The 23,492-nt window shown below is 41.6% G+C and overlaps 1 protein-coding gene across 4 annotated transcripts in view; it reads right to left on the bottom strand.

Moving 5' to 3' along the window:
- Positions 1–1,582: 1,582 nt before the first annotated feature.
- The window catches only part of trps1 (trichorhinophalangeal syndrome I), a 300,895-nt gene continuing 278,985 nt past the window's right edge, over positions 1,583–23,492 (bottom strand). For all 4 annotated transcript variants that reach the window (XM_072252720.1, XM_072252702.1, XM_072252693.1 and 1 more), the window contains exons 5-6: positions 12,029–12,151; positions 1,583–3,642 (exon numbers count right to left, since the gene is read on the bottom strand). In XM_072252720.1, coding sequence (XP_072108821.1) covers positions 2,593–3,642; positions 12,029–12,151 — 1,173 coding nt within the window. In that variant the 3' untranslated portion in view covers positions 1,583–2,592. The remainder of the gene's footprint in view (positions 3,643–12,028; positions 12,152–23,492) is intronic.

Genomic DNA, 23,492 nt, shown 5'->3' with positions numbered 1-23,492 from the left:
TTGTCTTGCTGCAACGTCCACAGGAGAACCTAGAGTAGAAGTTCCCAATCTGCAATCCATGCACCCATCAGTTAGTACTAAGGCTCCATAGCACAAAAAAGGTTGAGAACGCCAGACCTAGAGGAAAATCCACTGAGGTCACAGAGGACACATGTAAACTCCTCACAGACAGTACCAAAGCTCAGAACTGACCCGTTCACTGCAGCTACATTCATTCCACTGAATACCATTCCAAAATGATTTAACAAAGGATATCTGCCAAGATTCCACCATCTCGTAAAACCTAATTTTTTCAGGGCTGTATATTAGGGAAATGAATCACTTTTTTTAACACAGTCATTTGCAACTGTGCTCATGAGATTTGATCTTAAAACACACACACAAAATGCTGGAGGAACTCAGCAGATCAAGCAGCATCTATGAAGTGGAATAAACAATGTTCCAGGCCAAGACTCTTCATCACGATGGATTTTCAGTTTCTGTAGAATCTCTTGTGTTGAAAATCTATTCTTTAGCTTATTTGCATATTGCTTACTGCATGAAAGATGCAAAAGCGCTCTCAAAATTTCTGGAGCAACACACACAAAATGCAGGAGGAACTCAGCAGGTCAGGCAGCATCTATGGTGATGAACAAAACTTTCCCAAAGTTTCTGTTTTAGTTTTCCATTTCCTCTGAAAACAGGCAAATTTTATACAAATTGTGCCATTACAGAACAGACAAATAGGCGATAAAGTCCTTTGGTGCTCAAACGGTTTCATCTTTGTGATGTTTAACTTATGAAGCAATTGTAAAAATTGTTGCTTTTTAATATACTTATTAACTGTACAAACACTGCAGCATCAAACAGTCAATTTGCCAAAAAAAAATCTCATGGACAAACATGTCAGGGGAAGTCTTGGGAACCTGTGAGCAGCAGTTTTCTTGGTTGCTTAGCTACTCTGTGACAAAGAGCCTGTTTAACCCCTGGAACATCTGCTTACTATCAGCATCTGTCAACAGCATTCTCCTCCAGGCAGTGATAATGGTGACGATTGTAGATTCTGTTGTAATCGGCTCAGCTGTGATTGCACTAATGAGACTCTCGAAAAGCAGCTGATCTGTTGCCGCACAACCTTTGGTGGTTATATATCAGGATGTGTTGAATTTCACTTACAGGTTTTGAAGAATAACCAGCTTCAAATGGAAAATACTGACGGTGGAAAATAATAAATTTGGGCCTCCTGGCATCAGTGGATTTCCAACATGCACCAACAGCTACTACAGTTCTTTAGGGTTAAGAAAGTGCTTGTTAAATTAATAGTGTATTAACTGCTGTTGTACTGAGAAACTGGGTGTTTGTTGCAGCTTGTAGTCTGAGCATCAAAAGCTCATCTATAACACACATTTCAGTCTAAGAGAGTTACAACTACTAAAACAGACCCAGGTTTTCCCTCAATAATTGCGTATACTTACGTTTCTGTGTATATGAGTTTACTATTTATTGATAGAATTCAAAAGAAATTTTGTGTATCCAAATTCAGAAACACAATTCACAAAGGGCCCAAAAATAGATTGTCACTGTATCAGAAAACTTCACTTAATACTTTTGGTAAAACTTTATTATTCAAGTTTAGATGTAAATGACCTCATTTCTGTCTGAAATAGCTTTCATGGAAGATACAGAAAGAATGTGTAGGTGTGATTTTTAAAAAAAAACATCACAAAATTACATGCATGATGAAAGTTGGGAACAGGTCCCGGTTGTTTTCAAGTCAGAGGCAATGGTTCCTTTTGCTTCCTTCAGATCTGGATCATTTATTTACTGGGAGGCATAATCAAATAATATTGTCAGATTTGAAAAGCTAAAGAAAATTGTAAAAGCTATGATCTATTTCCAGACTTCTAAAATTAGTTTAATGCTTTGTAAGCTCTTGGAAACACTGCCTCTGTACTGAAGCAAGACTGTATTTCATTATAAGACTGACGTATGATGCAATGGAAAAAAAAATAAACAAAACCAACAGAAGATAGCGAATCCAACATTATTTGATAAGAACCATCAAATTCCAAAGTGTTTCACTTGAAACATAATATTGAAAAGCAATTAACAAATGTGCATATAGTCTTTTCAAGCTTAACAATATGAATTAAGAGCCTTGATAGATAACACAAAGTACATTAATATTAATTAAGTGGAATGCATAGTGCTACCCTCTTTTTTTTCCCCCTATTTAAGCATGAAAATACGTCCATCTACTTTTCATCCATACATTGCATTTGCAGCAACCATATTTATTTCATGATGGTATTCGGGGCTACTATGTGAAAGAGAAAAAAAAATTCTAATGAAATTGAAATAGGTGCTTCATTTCTTCTTTTGCTACATCTGCACATGTAAACAGCTAGAAAAGAATCAGTATTCTGACTCTAAAGCATAATGCAATATTTTTGTTGCATACTTTATAGAAAAAAATTATACAATGCGTCAGGCACCATCATTTTCAAATGTTTAACATTTACTCTTTTTTAGAAAAATAATATTCTGATTGTTCTCCCAAATTCTAAAATGCAACATGTACTCGTTGTGTTACAGTACTAAAAGTTCTATTCCTCAGGTTTGCAACTTTTTATCCGATTGCACATTTCGATGCAGGCCCCTCTGAATGTGCGTCATGAAGTCATACTTGTCCGTACAGAAATGCTGGCATAGGCTGCACTGGAAAGGCCCACCTTCCCCGTGGCAGCTCATATGCAAAGCGTACATCACCTCATCCATAAAGAGAATGCTGCAATGAACGCACTTTGTCAGTGATTCGTCTTGAGTGCCTCGGTCAACTTTGTCCGGCGTTTTTACCGCATTTTCTTCACTCTCCTCCGCGGCGGTCACCGGTGCGTTGACCTTGTCCTTCGCGGCGCCATTTGCAGCTGGTCCTGATCTGGAATGCTTCGTGGCCAGATCCAGAGGAATGTCATTATCGGATCCAAGGGACGAGAAAGTTGGAGGCAGGTTAAAGGCAGGATAAGGCACAAAGTTTTGGCAAGGATTTGATAGTCCAGGCATATGGTAGTGTTGGTTCCCAGCAACTGATAGTTTATATTTACTCCAGAACCTCAGCCAATCAGCTTCATTTTGCAAATCACTATGCACAAATTGAAAGCCAAACAGGGGATACTGGTACTTTTCAATAGGGCTACCTGGAGGTGAGTAATTTGGGTGCTTGGTAGGTCTAAGGTATTTTTCAATCGGACTCCCACGTTCTGAACCGCCCTTCCCTTCTGATACCGGCAAACAATTTCCTGGGTCAACACTGCTTTCCTGAGGGCTCTTGACTGGAATATGAAGAGGCTGCATTCTTCTGTGAAGGTCTACCACCTGGCCAACCACCAGTGCAGGCTGGCCCTGGTGTGGCTTACCCACGGAACCGTACAGGTCAAGCTTGCTCAGGTTGGATGGCTGCTGCTCTCGCTGCTGGCTGTCGGAAGGGTGCTCCTCTACTTTCCGCTCGACCGAGCTGTCGCTTGCTTGCTCGTCATTGCTTACTCTCTGCTGCTTGTTCACCTGCTCCGTCTGCAGCACCTCAGGGTTAAGCCGCTTTCTGGTCCGCCTTCGAATGATCTGCTCCCCATTACTTTGCTTTATAATATTTAAAGGCCTTGGAGTCTAGAAAACAGAAAAAAAACAGATCTTACCCTTATGTTTTCACAACTAGTGCTATTTTTTCTTAAATTGTGACCTGTGAGAGGGTAATAAAAAGGTTAACATATAAAAAGCTTTTAAAAGATTATAAAGAAAGATTGGATTCATTTGTCATGTGATCATTGAATCATGTAGTGAAATGCCTCATTTATGTCTAATCAAAGCAGTGAGGACTTCCACGTGAGGCGACACTTCACCTGTGAGTCGGCTGGGGTGATATACTGCATCCGGTGCTCCCGATATGGCCTTCTATATATTGGCGAGACCCAACGCACCGGGAGATTGTTTCGCTGAACACCTACGCTCTGTCCACCAGAGAAAGCAGGATCTCCCAGTGGCCACACATTTTAATTCCACATCCCATTCCCATTCTGATATGTCTATCCACGGCCTCCTCTACTGTAAAGATGAAGCCACACTCAGGTTGGAGGAACAACACCTTATATTCCGTCTGGGTAGCCTCCAACCTGATGGCATGAACATTGACTTCTCAAACTTCCGCTAATGCCCCACCTCCCTCTCGTACTCCATCTGTTATTTATTTATATACACATATTCTTTCTCTCTCCTCTCCTTTTCCTCCCTCTGTCCCTCTCACTATACCCCTTGCCCATCCTCTGGGTCCCCCCCCCCCTTTTCTTTCTCCCTGGGCCTCCTGTCCCATGATCCTCTCATATCCCTTTTGCCAATCACCTGTCCAGCTCTTGGCTCCATCCCTCCCCCTCCTGTCTTCTCCTATCATTTCGGATCTCCCCCTCCCCCTCTCAAATCTCTTACTAGCTCTTCCTTCAGTTAGTCCTGACGGAGGGTCTCGGCCCGAAACGTCGACTGTACCTCTTCCTGAAGATGCTGCCTGGCCTGCTGCGTTCACCAGCAACTTTGATGTTTGTTGCTAGGATTGTGCTGAACTTGTGTCACCATGCTTCCAGCACCGACATAGCGAGCTCCAAACCCACCAATGCTAACCGGATATCTTTAGAACGTGGGGGGAAACTGAAGCAAATTCACAATCATGGTGACATGGCAACAACGTAAAAAAAAATTCCCAAGAGCTATCCAGCGCACTATTAAGAAGCCCCAGATGGCTTTAGGCCTGGACTTACTGGAGTTTATTGATAGCTCTAGGTCTGTACTCACTGGAGATTGAAAAGATTTGGGGCCGGGGGGGGGAGGGGGTGGTGTACATGGGATCTCATTGAAACCTACCAAATATTGAAAGACCTAGATAAAATGGATGTACAGATGATGCTTGTAATAGTGGGAGAGTCTAGGAGCAGAGGGCACAGCCTCCGAATACAAGGATTTCTCTTTAGAACAGAGATGAGGAGGAATTTCTTCAGGCAGCGGGTGGTGAATTTGTGGAATTTATTGCTACAGACGACTGTGGAGACCAATTCACTGGGTATATTTAAAGTGGAGGTTGATAGGTACTTAATTAGTAAGGGCTTCAGCGGTTATGGGGAGAGAAGACAAGGGAATGGGGTTGAGAGGGAAAATAAATCAGCCATGTTTGAATGGCAGACCAAATGGCCTAAATCTGCTCCAATGTCTTACGGTAATTGGTCATGATTACTGAATTCAGGGAGGCACCTAAGCATATTCAAACCCAAAACATGAGAATCAAACATCCATAATTGTTCCCCAAACATTATTATTTTGTACATCAAATATTAAAGATTTCCAAGAAAGAGGAATTCCTGGTGATGTTCAGTAGGTCAGCCAACAACCTGAGAGAGAGTGAGTGAATGCTTCAGTTGATGAGGTCATCGGCCTGAAAATTACAGGTGCGCATCATCTCTCATCTCCTGTTTCTTTATTTCAGGTTTTCAGCAAGTGCAGGTTTCTCTGATTGGATTAAGGGTTTATACTTGCTCATCTGTTTAAAATAAAAACTGCCTCACTGCCAGTTAAGTCGACATGTAAATGGATGGATTAGTGACAGTACATAAGGAATATAATGTCAGAACTAAAACTCCAATCTAATAGACTAGATTTTACGAATCTACAATTTAATTACCTGCTTTACTGAAGTGTGGTGGGGGGAGAAAGGGAATTTATTCTACATTTCTGAAGGTGCAGTAATTGAGACATATTTTAACTGAGTAAATTAGAATTGAGTTGCCTGAGTACTACAGTTGAGCACCTGAAGGAGTCTTTTGACTACCCAGGAGTGATGTGACTGGGTTCCCAAGAGTGACCCTTATAGCTGCACGAGTAGGCAGGTAGGTTAACGGAGGTCTTTTCTCTTGGCTTTGCACCAATGTTGCCTGAGGAGTTCAGACCATCACAGGCAAAGCCCTCCCCACCACTGAGCATTTTTACATGGGGAACTGCCACAAGAAAGCAACATCCTCTGTCGAGGACCCTCACCATCCAGGCAATGCTCCTTTCTCACTGCTGCCATCAGGAAGGAGGTATAGGAGCCTCAGGTCCCACAGCACCATGCTCAAGAACAGATATTACCAATCAACCACCAGGCTCCCGAACCGGTGTACATAACTTCATGTACCACGACTCTGAACTGATTCTGAAACCTACGACTCATTTTCAAGGATCCTTTACAACTCAGATTGCCAGGAATGTATTATTTTAGTTCGTTTTATTTGCACTATTTGTCTTCTTTTGCACTAATTGTCTTTCAGTCTTTTATGTATTGTTTTTCATAAGTTCCATTGTATTCCTTAATTTTTTTCTGTAAATGGCTGCAAGAAAATGAACCTCAAGGTAATATAGGATGACATATACGCATGGAGAGTAAATTTACTTTGAATTTGAGGAGATTCAAGCCTTGTAATTTTGCATGGGCATGTCTTATAGGGAGAAGACGGGAGAATGGCGTTGAGGAAATTAATCAGCTATGATAGAACAGTGGAGATGTCTCAATGGGCCGAATGGCCCAATTCTTCTATGTCTTACGCTCTTATGATCTCAAACAAAGAATGTGAAATGTAAAATGTCCTGATGAAGGGCCTCGACCCGAAACGTCGACTGTTTACTCTTTTCCATAGATGCTGCCTGGCCTGCTGAGTTCCTCCAGCATTTTGTGTGCGTTGCTTGAAATGTAACTTTTCTGCACCACATTTTTGGCGCTCCTTGTCCTAACGTGCCATGGAGGTGCAGTGGCTAGTGCAACACTGTTACAGCTCAGGGTATCAGGAGTTCAATTCCGGTGCCCTCTGTAGGAACGTTTGTATGTCGTTCCAGCGAAGGGCATGTGTTTCCTCGCACAGTCCAACGATGTGCCGTCAGTAGGTTAACTGGTCACTGTAAATTGTCCCATGATTAGGCTGGGATTCAATTCAAAGTTCAAAGCAAACTTATTATCAAAGTACATATATGTCACTATATACACCCCTGAGATTCATTTACTTTTGGGCATACTCAATAAATCTACAGAATAATAACTACTGCACAATCAATGAAAGACCGCCCAACTGGGGTGTTCAACTGCACTGCAGAAAACAACAAACCGGGCAAATAAAAAACAAAAGAGTCCATCGGCCGTAGGAACAATTTGATGATTGGACCAGTGAAGCTCAGTGAAGTTATCTCTGTTGGGTTGCTGGGCAGCATGGCTTGGTGGGCCAGTAGGGCCTGCTCCACACTGTTATCATGAGATAAAAACTTTAAAAAATAAAATATTTCAAGCTACCTCAGAGATGGCTTATAGAAAGGAATTTTACCTTGGTTGAGCGACGTGTAATGGAATGCTTCCGGAACAGATGTAAGCAATTTGTCACAAAATGGAAATGTGCTTCCTTCCTCCTCCTCAGTAGAGTAGAGCAGAGCAAATGTGTGGTATTGTTCCACTCCTATCAGTTGAGGATGTTTCTGAGGGATTAGCAGGCTAATTTTAATTGTGTTTTCTTCATAATCGTTAAACATTTAGTGATTGTTTATGAGATAATACTGTAACCTTTGTCCTTGTGTTTAACTAAAGAATTACAGAAGAGGGAATTTTATCAAACACAAGGATAGAGATCACTGTGCAAGCATTTTGCTGAAATGGAAATGCTGCAGCAAATGCCACAAAGAATAGCTATGGAACATGGAGTGCTTCACTGTAAGCACACGAGATTCTCCGATGCTGGAAATCGTGAGGAACACACACAAAAAGCTGGAGGAACTCAGCAAGTCGGGCAGCATCTATGGAGGGGGATAAACAGTCGACATTTTGGGCTGGACCCTTCATCAGGATTGCAAAGGAATGAGGAAGAAGCCAGAATACTATTTAATAATTTATTTATTTTTGCATAATTTGCTTTCTTTTGCACATCGGTTGTTTGTCAGTCTTGGTTTATGTATAGTTTTCATAAATTCTATTGTATTTCATTACTTTCCCGTAAACACCTGCAAGAAAATGAATCTCAAGGTAGCATATGGTGACATATATGTACTTTGATAGTAAACTTACTTTGACTTTTGTCTTTGAATAAGAAGGTAGAGGAGGGATGGAGTACAAGCTGGCATGTGACAGGTGAGTGAGAAGATGAATGGGTGGGGGAGGTCGAATGAAGAAGCTGGGAGATGATAGATGGAAAAGGAGAAGGGCTGAAGAGGAGGTAATCTGGTAGGACAGGACAGTGGAACATGGTGGAAAGGGAGGACAGCAGAGGGAGGTTGATGGGCAGATTAGGAGAAGTGAAGTGTTTTTGCATTCCTCTTTCCAACAGAATACATCTTCCCACTGATAGTAATGGCAACTAGATCTGCAACTCCTAAAAATGACCCAAAGGAAAGGAAAAAACACAAAATGAATTAACAACAAGACCAGGGTACATATGGAACGGGTCAGTGGGGAATCAGTCAACAGTTCTACGCGTTTTTTTTCTGTGCTTATGTATGATGTGTGTGTGTCTATATACACACACCAACACTACACAGTAGAAACGTTGCCCCAGATCTTTGTATCATTAATAAAGCACTTTGTTCATTTATCAGACATTATCCAGTAGCTTAATGAGGAAATTGAAAAGGTCCTGCTACAATGTGAAAGAGAACACACTGAAAATATAAATCCCAATAGTGTTTCCATCTGTTTGCTTATTGTGCTTACAATACTGATTAAGAAAAAAAAGCTAAACAAATATGTACTGTCAATTAGAAGCAATTTTCTTTAATGATTTGGAACGCCCCAATGTTTGATTTTTCAAAGAACTTTGTGGGCTGAAAACAAAACAAAAATATTTCATATTATACAATTTGAAATAGATATTACAATATAAGTACCCATTCAAATTTTCCAAATAAAATTTGTAAATAGGCATCAATTGTGATATTTAAAAATGCAAGCAAGAGGAATTCTGCAGGTGCTGGAAATTCAAGCAACACACATCAAAGTTGCTGGTGAACGCAGCAGGCCAGGCAGAATCTCTAGGAAGAGGTACAGTCGACGTTTCAGGCCGAGACCCTTCGTCAGGACGCCTGAAACGTCGACTGTACCTCTTCCTAGAGATGCTGCCTGGCCTGCTGCGTTCACCAGCAACTTTGATGTGTGTTGCACCAATTGTGATATAATTGCACCATTAGGCCTCAATATTTCCAATTAAGGAGAAATAAATTCAGCACATTCTACACTCAGTTGTCACTCTATTTGGTACACCTGCTCATTAATGCAAATATCTAATCAGCCAATCATGTAGCAGCAACTCGATGCATAAAAACACACAGACATGGTCAAGAGATTCAGTGGTTGTTCAGACCAAATATCAAAATGGGAACAAAATGTGATCTAAGTGACTTTGACGATGGAATGATTATTGGTACTAGACAGGGTGGTTTGAGTATCTCAGAAACTGCTTATTTCCTGGGATTTTCACACACAGCGGTCTCTAGAGTTTACAGAGAATGGTATGAAAAAGAAAACAAAATATCTAGAGAGTGGCAGTTCCGTGGGGCAAAAATGCCTTGTTGATGAGAGAGGGCAGAAGAGAATGGCTGGACTGATTAGAGCTGACAGGAAGGCAATAGTAATTCAAATAATCATATTTTACAACATTGGTGTGCAGAAGAGCATCTCTGAATGCACAACATGTCGAACCTTGACGTGGATGGTCTACAGAAGAAGCGCATGAGCATACAGTGAGTGGACACTTTATTAGGTATAGGAGGTACCCAATGAAGTAGTCACTGAGTGTAAACAGGACACTTCTCATAAAAGGTGGAAAATAGCTGAGATAATGTGTCAACTCGGCTCATGGAGGCACAGAGACTGAAATAATTGGAGACCCACCCCTGCCCCCCCCCCGGCCTCCTATGACAATGGCAATGGGGAGAAACTGAATATCCACTACTCATCATTCAAAATTTGGCCTGTCAGGATGCATCACAGCTCGGTGTGGCAACTGCTCTGCATGTGACCCTAAGAAACTGCAGAGAGCTATGGAACATATCTCTGTGCATCACAGGAACCAGTCTCCCCTTTCTGTACCATCTATACTTCTCACTGCCTCCTTAAAGAAGCCAGCATAATCAAAGGCCCGGCCTAAACTGGACATTCTCTCCTCTCCCTGCTCCCATCAGGCAAAAGATACAGAAGCCTGTAAGTATGTATCACCAGGCTTGAGGGCTGCTTCTATCCCTCTGAGAGAGGGAAGCAAAACAAGGCTGGGACAGGAGTTTGCTAACAGACTGTGTCATTTATAATATCTACAAATATATATAATTTCATCGAATCTATGACAGGATGACATGCGGGTTTCTGGTCAAGATGGTGCTGAGCTGTGAGGTTGTGGCTCAGTAATAGCTTCTTCAGGTTTGTAGGGATGGTTTTGGGAGCAGAGATAGGAGTTAGGGGTCAGTTAGGATTGAGGGACAGAGATGAGGGGGAATGAAGAGATCAGGCTGCAGTCTAGGGCTTGGTTCTGTACTCGAAGGCCAGCAACATGGACCTGAGGCAAATGGCTTCTGTGGGTTTTCGCCTGTCCTAGGTTGGTGGTTCTCAGGATCAAATATCCATGTGAGCAGAGGCTTGAGGGCTGGTGAGCTGGCAAACCTAGAGTTGGACCTCTAGGGTTTACTATCCCTAGTATCTATCCACGCACAATACTGAAGATTGATTGGAAGTCTGGAAGATGAAAGCCGACTGGACATTGGAAGCCTGTCCTGGAGTTGGAGGACTATCTGCGTGCATGTGCGTGGGGGCCAGTGGGAGTGAGGAGAGGTGTTTGTTTTGCTGTTGTTGCTTGTTGTGTTCTGATTTATTGTGTTTTGTGTTGTTCTGCTGAACATTGTGGCCATGGTATGTTGGTGCCGGAATCTGCAGTGACACTTGCCGGCTGCCCCCAGCGCATCCTTAAGGCCGTGCTGCTTTTTAATGCAAATGAAGCATTTCACTGTGTGCTTCAATGTACATACGGCAAGTAAATGAATCTGAATCTGAGGGCAAGCAAAGCAAACTCGCTGATCTTGGCCATAACAGACATATGCAAACGCATTACATACAAACTCTTTGGGCATTTGTTGGTTATAGGATTGAATCATCACAGAGAAACTCAACTCTTTGCACATCCACAAGTTGTAGTGACGATACACTGTGATGGAAACATCATTAAATGTGTTTAAAAGGTAATAGCCTCCAACAGCACCAGGGCCACGGTTCCATGGTTTGAGGTGTCAGAGTTCAGAGTTCAATTCAGAGTTTCTGCGTCCTCCTCACGGAATGCGTGGGGTTTCCCTGGGTGCTCTGGTTTCCTCCCACAGTCCAAAGATGTACTGGGTAGGTTAATTGGTCATTATAAATTGTATTTATTTATTTATTGAACTACAGAAAAATAGGCTTTTCCAGCCCTTCGTCCGTGCTGCCCAGCAATCCCCCGACTGGGTTAGGGTTAAATCGGGGTTATCAGGGGTCGCTGGGGCGGCACTGCTTGAAGGCTTACTCCACGCTGTATTGCTAAATAAACATAAAATATAAAATATTGTGTCCAAAGGTGTGATTTATCATTTCTCTGTTCCAACAATCTTTTCATTCTAATTAATTAAAGGCAGCAAGATAGCACACATACGAGGTTATCTATATCAAAAACATACCAGACATACTCAAACATACAAGCAGACACTACTCTATCAGCTTTAAGTGCTGTATCTGACTTTAAAAGAAATTAATTGCAAGTGAAGCACTGGATCTGAATGATCGGAACCATAAGTCCATAAGACATAGGAGAAGAATTAGGCCATTTAGTTCAGTGAAGCCGGTCCAACATTCCACCATGGCCAATTTATTATCCCTCTCAACCCCATTCCTCTGCTTTCTCCCCATAACCTTTGACACCCTTATAAAGGAACCCTGTCATTCTGGCCAATATTCACAACATTTTGGTGAACAAGAAAGAGGGAAGATCCTTCCTACCGAATGCAGTTTCTGATACAGGCCGCAGGCATTGCAGACATATCCACCATTTGCATTCTTTCGCCACAGAGATGTCTTGGTCGTTAGGCAGTTGGCACAGAAGACTCCCGAGCCTCTTCGTCTCTGAAATGGCAAAAGGTCAAAACTTTATCATGTGATCTGAAAGGTTAGTGTAAACCAACACAAAAACTTTGTCTCCAACTAGGCAGAAATATTTAAGAAAACAAATTACTCCAGATAAAGTCAGTTTTAATGATAAATAATCACAATAATTGAAAACTATTACAATAAAGCAGCAATAAATCAAGCATAGAAAACAAGTAAAGTCACTGTTAGGGCAATATATGAAATCTTATCAAGATGATGGCATTAATTTACTACATGTTTTGAAACTAATTTTGAATTAATGGCCCTCCATCAAAATAGGAGAAAAGGGATTTCAGCCGAGGGGAATATACACAGATGGCAGGAAAATACTTTATTTCCTATTATTTCAATTATCTGTCAGACCTCTAATAATTGAATGCTCCAAGAGCTCTCCTACACTTCAAACATAAAGGTTACAGATGAAATTGGGAGCTTGAATGAAGCTTTCAAATGTTAGTAGCAAGTAGGGAGTAATTCCTGAATGTTGTTAACATAATTCCTGGAGTTTCATCCAACTTAAGCTTACTCAGTGACGTGTTCTGTGGGCATCTACGAATGAGCACAAACCCTATTGGTTGAATATCCATTTTCAACTTTGACCTTCTGTTTCATCAAGATTGAATCCTATTGATCATCATACACAGATGGGTTGCTGGGCAACGCGGCACATTGCGCCGGAAGGGCCTGTTCCACGCTGTAACGTTAATCAATTAAGTAAATAAATACAGGGGCAAGCCCCAAAACTAACTCTCTGCCATTCAAGAAACAAAGGAGGCACACAGTTTGAGCGGTATTGAGGTCTGCGGGAAGGGAAGATTGAAGTCAGCAACTTCAAGTAATTCAACAATTTTGATCAAAAATGGGTTCGTGTTAACCGACAAGAGAAGATCTGCAGATGCTGGAAAACAAAACAATACATACAAAATACTGGAGAAGCTCAGAAGGCCAGGCCCTTTGGCCGATGATATTGTGCCAATCCTTTAACCTACTTCTAGATCAATCTAAGACTTCCGTTCCAGAGTCCTCCCTTTTTCTTTCATCCATGTCCCTATGTAAGCGTCTTGTAAATGTCCCTAACGTATCTGACTCCCACACCACTCCAGAAGGGGGTTCCACTCTCTGTGTAAAAAGTTACATCTGACATCCCGCCTATACTTTCCAGCCAATTCCTTAAAGTTATGTCCCTTCGTATTAGCTATTTCCACCCTGGGAAGAAGCCCCTGCATGTGCCTCTTAAAATCTTTTCACCTCTATAACTTAACCTTATCCATAGCATTGAATTGTCTGCCTGGTGATGGCGACTGATGAACTTTATTGCATCAATGATGTCAACTGTGATTGGCACAAAGAGTAGAAATATTTTATTAACTTATAGCTGAGGCATTGGTGCTCAGAGTTCAATTCTGACGCCGTCTGCAAGGATTTTGCACATTTCTCCTTATGACCGCGTGGCACCTCCAACTGTCCAAAGACATACCGACTAGTGGATTAATTGGACATTGTGAATGGTCCCGTGATTAGGTTTGGTTGACATAGGTAGGTTGCTGGATGGTGCAACTTGTTGAGCTGGAAGGACTAGTTCCGCAGTGTATCACTAAATAATAAATCTTTTGTATCACATTTTCCACAACAAAACTAGCTAGAAGAACAAATAGTCATAGTCATACTTTATTGATCCCGAGGGGAACTGATTTTCATTACAGTCGCCCCAACCAAGAATAGAGTATAAATATATCAATATAAAACCATAAATAATTAAATAGTAATATGTAAGTTATGCCAGGAAGTAAGTCCGGGACCAGCCTATTGGCTCAGGGTGTCTGACCCTCCATGGGAGGAGTTGTAAAGTTTGATGGCCACAGGCAGGAATGACTTCCTATGACGCTCTGTGTTGCATCTCGGTGGAATGAGTCTCTGGCTGAATGTACTCCTGTGCCCAACCAGTACATTATGTAGTGGATGGGAGACATTGTCCAAGATGGCATGCAACTTGGACAGCATCCAAGGTTAATATAAATATTAACACTGAAATCTAAAGCACATCTCCGTTCACCTCCTGTATATATGCTTCATTCCCTAGGCAAATCTTTTTATTTATTTATATATATATATTTTAAAATACCAGCATTATTTACCTTTCTTCTTTCTTTGTGAGTGGAATTGGTAGACAGATATGAAATTCAGTGGAAGTCCATTATAACATAGTTAAGCAGAAACCAAACAGTGTTGTAGATTAAGACAGGCACTAAAAATGCACAAGTACAAAGCAGCCACATCACAAAGGTTCAATACTACTGCGTTTGTAGTTCGTCAGTGCTGCGAATTCTGAATGGTGAGAGTCACGTTGGTGGAAGCTGGGCTGGATCAGTTTAGACCTCGGGTTATGTAACCGACTTCACAAAACAGGAACAGATTTTTTCTTTATTTAAACATGTATACAAATCTTCAGAAGAATAGCTAAGAATTGCAATCTTTTAGACTTCTTTAATAGATATTAGTTAATAATCTCTCAAAAATATAAACCTTACAATTTAAAAATTTTAGATGACTTTCTTAACAAACAGAATGTCCACCAAAAATAGCCAAAGAAAATACAATTCTAATAATTGCATTCTGGTGTATTCAAAGTGGAAGGCTTTTGTAGGGATATTTCTGTCTTCAAGACTCAAGCAGTTTCTTGGAACAAAAAAAGCACTTGATTCATCTAGCGATTCACAATGTATTATAGAGAAAATCTGGTGAGCAGCCAGTTCCCTATTGAGTAATTTTTCCATCCAGATGCAAGTGCCATTGAAGGACTCGTCAGCTAAACTAATTACAAATCTTGCATTTGCTGATGCTTGTTCACTCCACCATTCAACAATGTCCATTAATCACTGATACAAGGAAAATGAACGTGGCCAAAAGCCATGAGTACGGTAGACTGCACAGCCATAAAACAAGAAATGACTGCAATAATTTAACATGACTCAAGAAATATTTTCAGTTAGCAATAAACAGCTGAAAAGTTGGTCTCACAATTCCCCTTTCAGAACAAGAATGCAGCTCACAATTCCCACCTCATTCTTCCAGCCTCTCCCTCCATCACTGTGATGGTTTGTCCACCATTAGTTACTCAAGCTAGCAATGAAAAGGCAAGGATTTTGCCAGCATTAATTGTACAATATAACTGGATTCTCAGTGTATTTTGCTTTAATCCTTAAATAGGAAAAGCACTGGTTCTAGTTTCCAGCTTGATAATTTTTAATCCAACCAATAATTGGTGGAACCAAAGTTTTAGGAACAGTTTTTTCCTCTGTCATCAGATTTCTGAATGGATAATGAACCAACCCATGAACACTACCTCACTATTTCCTTTCCTCCCACTTTGCACCACTCACTTAACTTCTTATACAACGCATTGGAACACATCACGACCTGTACATTTCAGCCCAATTAAGCGGATTCCCCAATCAGCCGAAGTTTCATAGAAATTGTTAAAAAGGTATAAATAAGAGAAATTGAGTAACAAATTAGGTATTATACAGAACAAATACCAATAGTACTACAGTACAATAAACCTGTGCATTAGTTCCTAATAGTTATCAATGGAGGACTTCATCCACTACATGCTATGAACAGAGTCAGTGCAGACACCTAGTGCAGATAATGATTACCTTCCTTCTTATTGATGATTGCATCCTCCAAATCTTCATTTTCATTGTAACATTCAAGATGTTACCTTCAAATTCTTCATGGTGTCTAACTTACTAAATTAGCAAAATCATTTCATTTTCACTCCCGGCCATCTCTGGCATCTCCAAGCCAAAATGCTTGAATCCGTCTCACTGCTAAAAAAAAAAAATCACTGTCCTTTCAACATAAACACATGCAACTAACGCTATTCAAAAACTTTAAGGAGTTGTCCCAAATGAGCAGCTGCTCCAATTACCCAATGGCCCAATTAGCAGGAATCCAATATATATATTTCTTGTTGTAATTTATAGTTTAAAAAAATGTGTTGCACTATACTGCAGAGTGGAGATACGTATCTACCAAAGGAGGGGTAAGGTGCTCCTTCCCTCCGCTACCCCACAGGTCTCCTTCGGACAAGGTGTAGCACCTGCATAGCCTACCCCACCCTGATCAGGGTCACGTGAAGCCATGGGAACAGGTGGTGGATGGTCGTATGAGCAGCCGGTGCATATCACATCCTGGTTATGCGACCACTGATGCCAAGCAATCTCTGAAGAGTATTGGTAATGGCAGGGGTCACCCGTTTTGTAAAGACACTGCCCAGAAGAAAGCAATGGCAAACCACTTCTGCAGGAAAATTTGCCATGAGCAATCATGGTCATGGATAACGCCACGGTCGCCCTCGCCATATGTCACGGCACGTTATGATGATAACTGTACTGCTACTGCAAAACAACCAGTTTCACAACATATGCCACTGATACTAAACCTTTGCTGTGATCATCAGAATTCTAATTCTGATGGTCACAACAAAGTACATTTCCTCACGCTCTCAAATAGAAAAAGCACATTTCCTTGGCAGTGATGTGAAAGGTCATGCTCTCCCACTCTCCTCTCTCCTTTCTCTGAGTTACAACAAAATCAATAGAGAGCAAGCAGCCAAAACAAAACTAGCATATCACAAGCAACAATAATAGCTGTTTTGCGATTACTTGCTGAAACGTATTTAGAATCGGGGGGAATTAACCTTTCATGATGTCTGTAATGTATAATGATCATCAAACAGGTTATGTCATGCAGAAGCTATTTAAATTATTCCATTGTGCGAAGTGCTGTTCACAATCACCAGTGCTGTGGAACAACTCAAAGGAAGTAATTTTTAGTGCTTACGGTAATAATATTGTGATATTATTCACAATGTCAAAAGGGAAAACAGAGCCTTTTTAGATTTGTGAAGATAATCTAACAGTCTTGGCAGTATGGACCCAAACTTCCCTTGAGTTTTTTTTTGAACAAAACTACCAGATTTCGATTCAACAGAACAGCTTTGTGTTACTTCCATCCCACACAATGTTCAGCAGTGGAGGGAAAATGCCATCGTTTCCAATCACACAGCAGCAAGGGTCTCGAGAGTAATTAAACTGGCTGGTGAGGTAATAGGCTGTCCCCATCAAATACCTCACGTCTGCGACTTCCTGTTCAATTACTGACTTGTCTACATTGCCATCTGCAAAAGCTGATACATATGTTGCTCTGCCAGTTTCTGCGTTTTACACTTTCATTAGCTGGCTGCAGCTGCTGCAGAAGAAAGCTTCGATTGTCTTTACTTTTCCCCAGCAAAAGCCCATTTTATTCGTCACCAGGCACATCGTTTCAAGGTACCGCATTCTCCTTACTGCAGGGCAGGGCAATGGAATGGAATGGTATTCTGCTAAATCCAACCCTGCTGTTTTCCCAATGTTACTTATGTCTGGAAGAAGCAAAGTGGCATCCGGTGTCTGCTGTAGTCTAGCTTGTACCATGTCGTAACACCAGTAAAGTGTGACTCACCAACATCACATCCAAGGTGTTGGAATGACTCGTTCACTCTTTAAGCGTTCACTACATGAGCTCCAATGACTTCCTAATTTAAATGCCTTCCCCCCCCACAGAAGAAATTATTAAGACATATTGTAGTAAGTGGTGCAGAACATCTGGCTACAATATTGGGTATCATTTTTCAGCCATCAAGTCCTTTCACCTTGGAGTGGTTTGTGAATGGTTCACTCCTCTAATTTTTCTCCTTAAAGTGCACGTCTCTGCTTTATGAGTTGAGTTTGGCATGTTGAAATATTAATCCAATATCTTTAAGATATGAGCAGATGTCAGATTTCTTTTTGTCAAACTCCAACGTTCAGAATCCAGATGTTTAATGTCAATGTGGTAACAGGAGAATAGAAAACCTCCTTATAGGCAGCGAAGGGAATTTAACCTCAGTTGCTCGTGCTGTAATAGTATTATGCTAACCACTACTCAAGGTTGAGTACTACGTACATTAAAAGCAAAATAAATCTATGAACACTGCACCTATGTAGGGTCAAAAGAAAAGGTTTGTTGTAAGAGTGCATCTTGTTAAATTTGTATTGTTTCAGGGCAGAATTTTGCAAATGCTCTGGTTCCAAACAGGCCAAACCCATGCTATGAAAGGGTTCACATTTGCAGATGTCCATAATTAGATTTTGTCCATTAGTCAATGTTCACAAAAATCACTCATCATATTAACCATGCACATACAGCATTGTAATGAATGGTACTGATGAGAGCCAATTAACATGAACATCTACTTACTGCTCTTGACCTGCCTCGTTACCATGGTGCAGACGAATCAGGATGTCCAACGCTTAGTGACTGGTTTTGATGGGCTTGAAGTAAGAGTGAATCTTACATTGTTTAATTGACTTTCATTGCACGAGTATCAATAGAAGCGATTCCGTGTCAATTTCCAAAACAAATCTCTAAAGTGGCCTCTTGCAGTGAAAATGGTAGTTTGTGTTTCTCAGAGACAATGGGTCTGACTCCTGGGGGATGTTACAGTTAAGCAGTTTTTTTCTGCCTAAAATGATTTTCACGTGAATTTAATAATATTTCTGGGAGCTCGTTGGTACACACAGGTGTCATAATTCAGGGAGGGTGTTTAGTAGCAACAGGTTACAAATATGTTAAATTGTGACCTACAGCTAAATCTGTTCTTAAGGTTGTTTTAGCCTGGGGTTAGCTACCATTACCTCTGAAAAGCTCCAAATAGCATGCATGTCAAATAGCCTCTGACAACCAAGTCCAGCTCCTGGCCTTCATGCGTGGCTTCAGTACTAAACCTGGCAGAACAGTTTCTACTGACAGAAGAAGGGGCAACAGTGGTTTACTGGTGCCTTAAAACCAACTGCTCTGGGCAGATAGGGCTTTTCAGCTGTGGTTGGCAGCTCATCTAGGAGAGATCTCAAACCTCCGTTGCTTTGCAGTTATACCAACTCATGGTGAAGGCTTCGGGATTAAACTTTGAGGGAAAAAGTCCAGAGCTGGAGTCCCTAAGGCAGTCCTATGTTGAGTTCAATGCTGACTGGCAGCTCCTGCGAGGCCGCTGGTGCCAGAGTTATCACTCACTGTCGTTCCTGTGGTTTCATGGAGAGGGGGCGTCTACGACAACAGAACATCCATGGTCAACCCTGACCAACACAGGGCCCCAAAACAGCAAAACTATATTAGAATTTAACTAACACACCTCAAAGTTGCTGGTTTACACAGCAGGCCAGGCAGCATCTCTAGGAAGAGGTACAGTCGACGTTTCAGGCCGAGATCCTTCGTCAGGACTCTAGAATTTAACTACTTGAATGAGAATCAGATCTATTGTCACTGAAATAATGTGTGGAATTTGTTAGGTGGTATCAGAATAGTGCAAGACAAAAATTACTTAAGTATATAAATATTGCAAAAAGAAGAATAAAGAGATAGTGTTCATGGGGCAATTTACTTCAACCTGGGCATTTTGAGACATTTACCAAAATATGATCATTCTATTGTGATCCAAGCAAGCTGCTGAACAACAGCTACGGGCAAAACATTGCTGTGACCCAGCTTGCGCTCCCTATCATAGGAATGCCCGGGTACAGAAAGAGGCTATTTCACTCACCGAGTACAATGCCCAAGGCTCTCTTGTATGCTTCTCTTTGCCTTGCAAGAAACTGGGTCAGCTCAGAGGTCTGGCTCCTCCTACGCTTTCGATCTAACAGTTCATAAATGAAGGAGCTCCTTCACCCAAGTCTGTCTGTCTATACGTGTTGGGTCCAAGTATCAAAAAAATTGTAAATCTTTGGGCTCAGGTTGGATCTAGCCAGACTTATTTATAAATATATGCATTAAAGCTCAAACTTGAAATCTAGCCATCTGAAGTAGTGCCATGGGACCCAACAACACATCTGGGTCAGGCACGCTCAAAGATCAGTGCATTTAAGTTCTTAGGCCTCAAATTAGGTTCAGTCTGTTCTTGGGCTGTATCTTACTTTTAAATCAAAATTAGCATCAGATTCATTATCACTGACATGAGTCACGAAATGTGCTTTCTCGCTGTAGGGCAGCAGCAGAGTGCTGTGACCCTATTACAGCTCGGGGCAGGGTTTGGAGCTCGGAGGTCAATTCCGACGTCGTCTATAGAAGAGTTTGTATGTTCTCCCCGTGACTGTGTGGGTTTTCTCCGGGTGCTCCTGTTTCATCCCACAGTCCAAAGACAAACTGGTTAGTTGGCTAACTGGGTCATTGTAAATCATCCCGTGATTGGACTGGGCTTAAATTCGGGGCTTGCTGGGGCGGGGCGGGGCGGTGCAGCGCAGCTTGAAGGGCCGGAAGGGCCTATTCCGTGGTGAGTCTCCAGAAAAATTGCAAAAAGTTACAATAAAAAAATTAATATATAGTGTGAAAAGTGAATAATGAGGTGGAGTTCATGGGCTGTTTAGAAATATGATGATAGAGGGAAAGAAACTATTCCTAAATCATTGAATGTATGTTTTTAGGACCCTGTCACTCCTCAATGATGGTAGTAACGAGAAGAGGGCATGTCTCAGGTGGTGAAGGATTCTGCCTTATTGAGGCACTGCCTCTTTGAGATGTCCTCAATGGTAGTGAGGGAGGCTTGTGCCTGTGATGTAGCTGGCTGAGTTTACAATCCTCTACAGCCTTGTATAATCCAGTGCAATGGAGCCTCCACACCAGGTAGTGATGCAACCAGTTGGAATACATCTGTAGAAATTGTATTGTGGGGCCTAATTTGGAGTACTGTGTGCGGTTTTGGTCATCTGCCTACAGGAAAGATGTAACTAAGATTAAAAGAGTTCACAGAAAAGTTTACAAGGATGTTGCTGGGACTTGAGCCTTAGGGAAAACTTGAATAGGTCAGGACCTTATTTCTAGAACTTAGGGAGATTTGATAGAGTTATATAAAATTATACAATGTTGGGAAATGCATGGTCATGCACTTTGGTAGTAGAAATCAATGTGCAGACAGGGAGAAAATCCAAAAATCTGAGATGCAAAGGGACTTGGCAGTCCTTGTGCAGAACACCCTGAAGGTTAACTTGCAGGTTGAGTCAGTGGTGAGCAAGGCAAATGCAATGTTAGCATTCATTTCAAGAGGTCTAGAATACAAGAGCAAGGATCTGATGCTAAGGCTTTATAATGCACTGGTGAGGCCTCACCTTGAGTATTGTGAACAGTTTTAGGCTCTTCGTCTCAGAAAAGAAATGCTGGCTTTGGGGAGGGTTCAGAGGAGGGCCACAAGGATGATTCCAGGAATGAAAGGGTTATCATATGAGGAACGTTTGATGGCTCTGGAATACTCACTGGAATTTAAAAGAATGAGGGGGAATCTCATTGAAAAGCCCAGACAGAGTAGATATGGAAAAAATGTTTCCCATGGTGGGGGTATCTAGGACAAGAGGGCACAGCCTCAGGGTAGAGGAGTGTCCATTTAAAACAGAGATGCAGGGAAATGTATTTAGCCAGAGGTTGGTGAATTTGTTGAATTTGTAGAATTTGTTACCACAGGCAGCTGTGGAGGCCAGGTCACTGGGTGAATTTAAGGCAGAGATTAATACGTTCTTCACTGGACACACCATCAAAGTTTATGGGGAGAAGGCTGGGAGTGGGGCTGATGAGGAGGAAAAAAGGATCAGCCATTATTGAATACCGGAGCAGACCCGATAGTCCAAATGGCATAATTTTGCTCCTAAGTCTTATGATCTAAAATTATGAGGGGTATAGATAGAGTAAATGCAAGCAGGCTTTTTCCACTGAGGTTGGCTGAGACTATCACTGGTGGTCATGGATTAAGGATAAGGGGTGAAATTTTTAAGTTGAACATGAGGAGGCAGTTCGCAGGTGTTGGTGCTAACATAGCATTCCCACACCTTACTAATTCTAACCCAGATGCCTTTGAAATGTGGGAGGAAATTGGAGCACCTGGTGGAAACCCCACGTAGTCACGGGGGTGGGGGGACATGCAAGTTCCTTACAGAAAGTACTGGGAATTGAAACACAATCACTGACACTGTAAAGTGTTACGCTACTGTATTATTGAAGACCAATAACAAGGGGAACTTTCTCTACTAAAATATTTGAGTTCAAGCACTGGATTTCACAGTCAATGTTTTTGTCCTTCGTTTAAACCATAAAGGGAGTGATGGACAGAGAAATCAGCAACACATGGGCTACAGAGATTGTTTCCAGCACTAACAAAATTCACTGAGAAAACATCTATAATTACTGCGGCCACACTGCCATTTCCGGGATCACAGTGACAACTCAGGGAAAGTAAAAGAAAAGAATTCCTTGACATTAGTTAAAAAATATTACTGATTATGGATTCAATTTCAGCTTATAGAGAACTGATTTCTCCAAATATTCTTTGACAAATACAATAACTTCTCTGCTTCCAATTACAATTGCCAGTTCTGGTACTGAAGGAAGTTCCCAACCAATTACAGACAGGCATGCCAGAACAGTGCTACTATATAGAAACAAAAATATTTACAATACAATTGTATTAGCTTCATCCACCAACTTGTGATTAGATGTGTTCCATACAATTAAGCATGCATATGTTCTAACAAGGCATGAAATTAGAACATGTGTAATCCACGGGAATGTTTAGTAACGATGGATTACACATGTTCCAATTTCATCCGTCTACAAACCATAAGGATAGTGAAATAGCAAAACTGACCTGAAAAAAATGGTACATAGTCATACAGCCCTACAACCCATTTACAGCTTATTTATTGATTTAGAGATACAGCACGTAAACAGGCCCTTGTACAATCTCGTTATCTTGAGCAATGACAATAAAGTTATATTCCAGCCCTTGGCACCTGCACCACCCAATTACACCCATTTGACCAATTAACCTACTAACCCATTCGGTTTTGGACTGCCGGAGGAAAGCAGAGCACCTGGACCACTGGTACTGTAACAGAAAATCCTACAAAAAAGTACTGGGTACGGCCCAGTCCATCACGAGTAAAGCCCTCCCCACCATCGAGAACACCAACACGGAGAACTGCTGCAGGGAAGTAGCATCTGTCATCATAGACACCCCCCCCCCCCAAGACATGCTCTCTTCTCACTGCTGCTATCGGGGAGAAGGTACATGAGCCTCAGGACCCAAGTTCAGGAACAGGTAGTACCCAGACATCCCACCTCTCCCGGAAGTTCCGGGAGTCTCCCGCATATTAATAGTGGCTCCCTGATGCCCGCAAGTTATATACAATATCACGGAAATCAATTTTTTTGAGAGCGAGCGAGAGAAAGAAAGAGAGAGCGCGAGCAAGCGAGAAAG

This window comes from Mobula birostris, chromosome 1, assembly GCF_030028105.1.
Source record: "Mobula birostris isolate sMobBir1 chromosome 1, sMobBir1.hap1, whole genome shotgun sequence".
NCBI classification, from domain to species: Eukaryota; Metazoa; Chordata; class Chondrichthyes; order Myliobatiformes; family Myliobatidae; genus Mobula; species Mobula birostris.
Note: the sequence above shows the minus strand (reverse complement) of the source record. Positions and strands in the feature narration are given on the sequence as shown.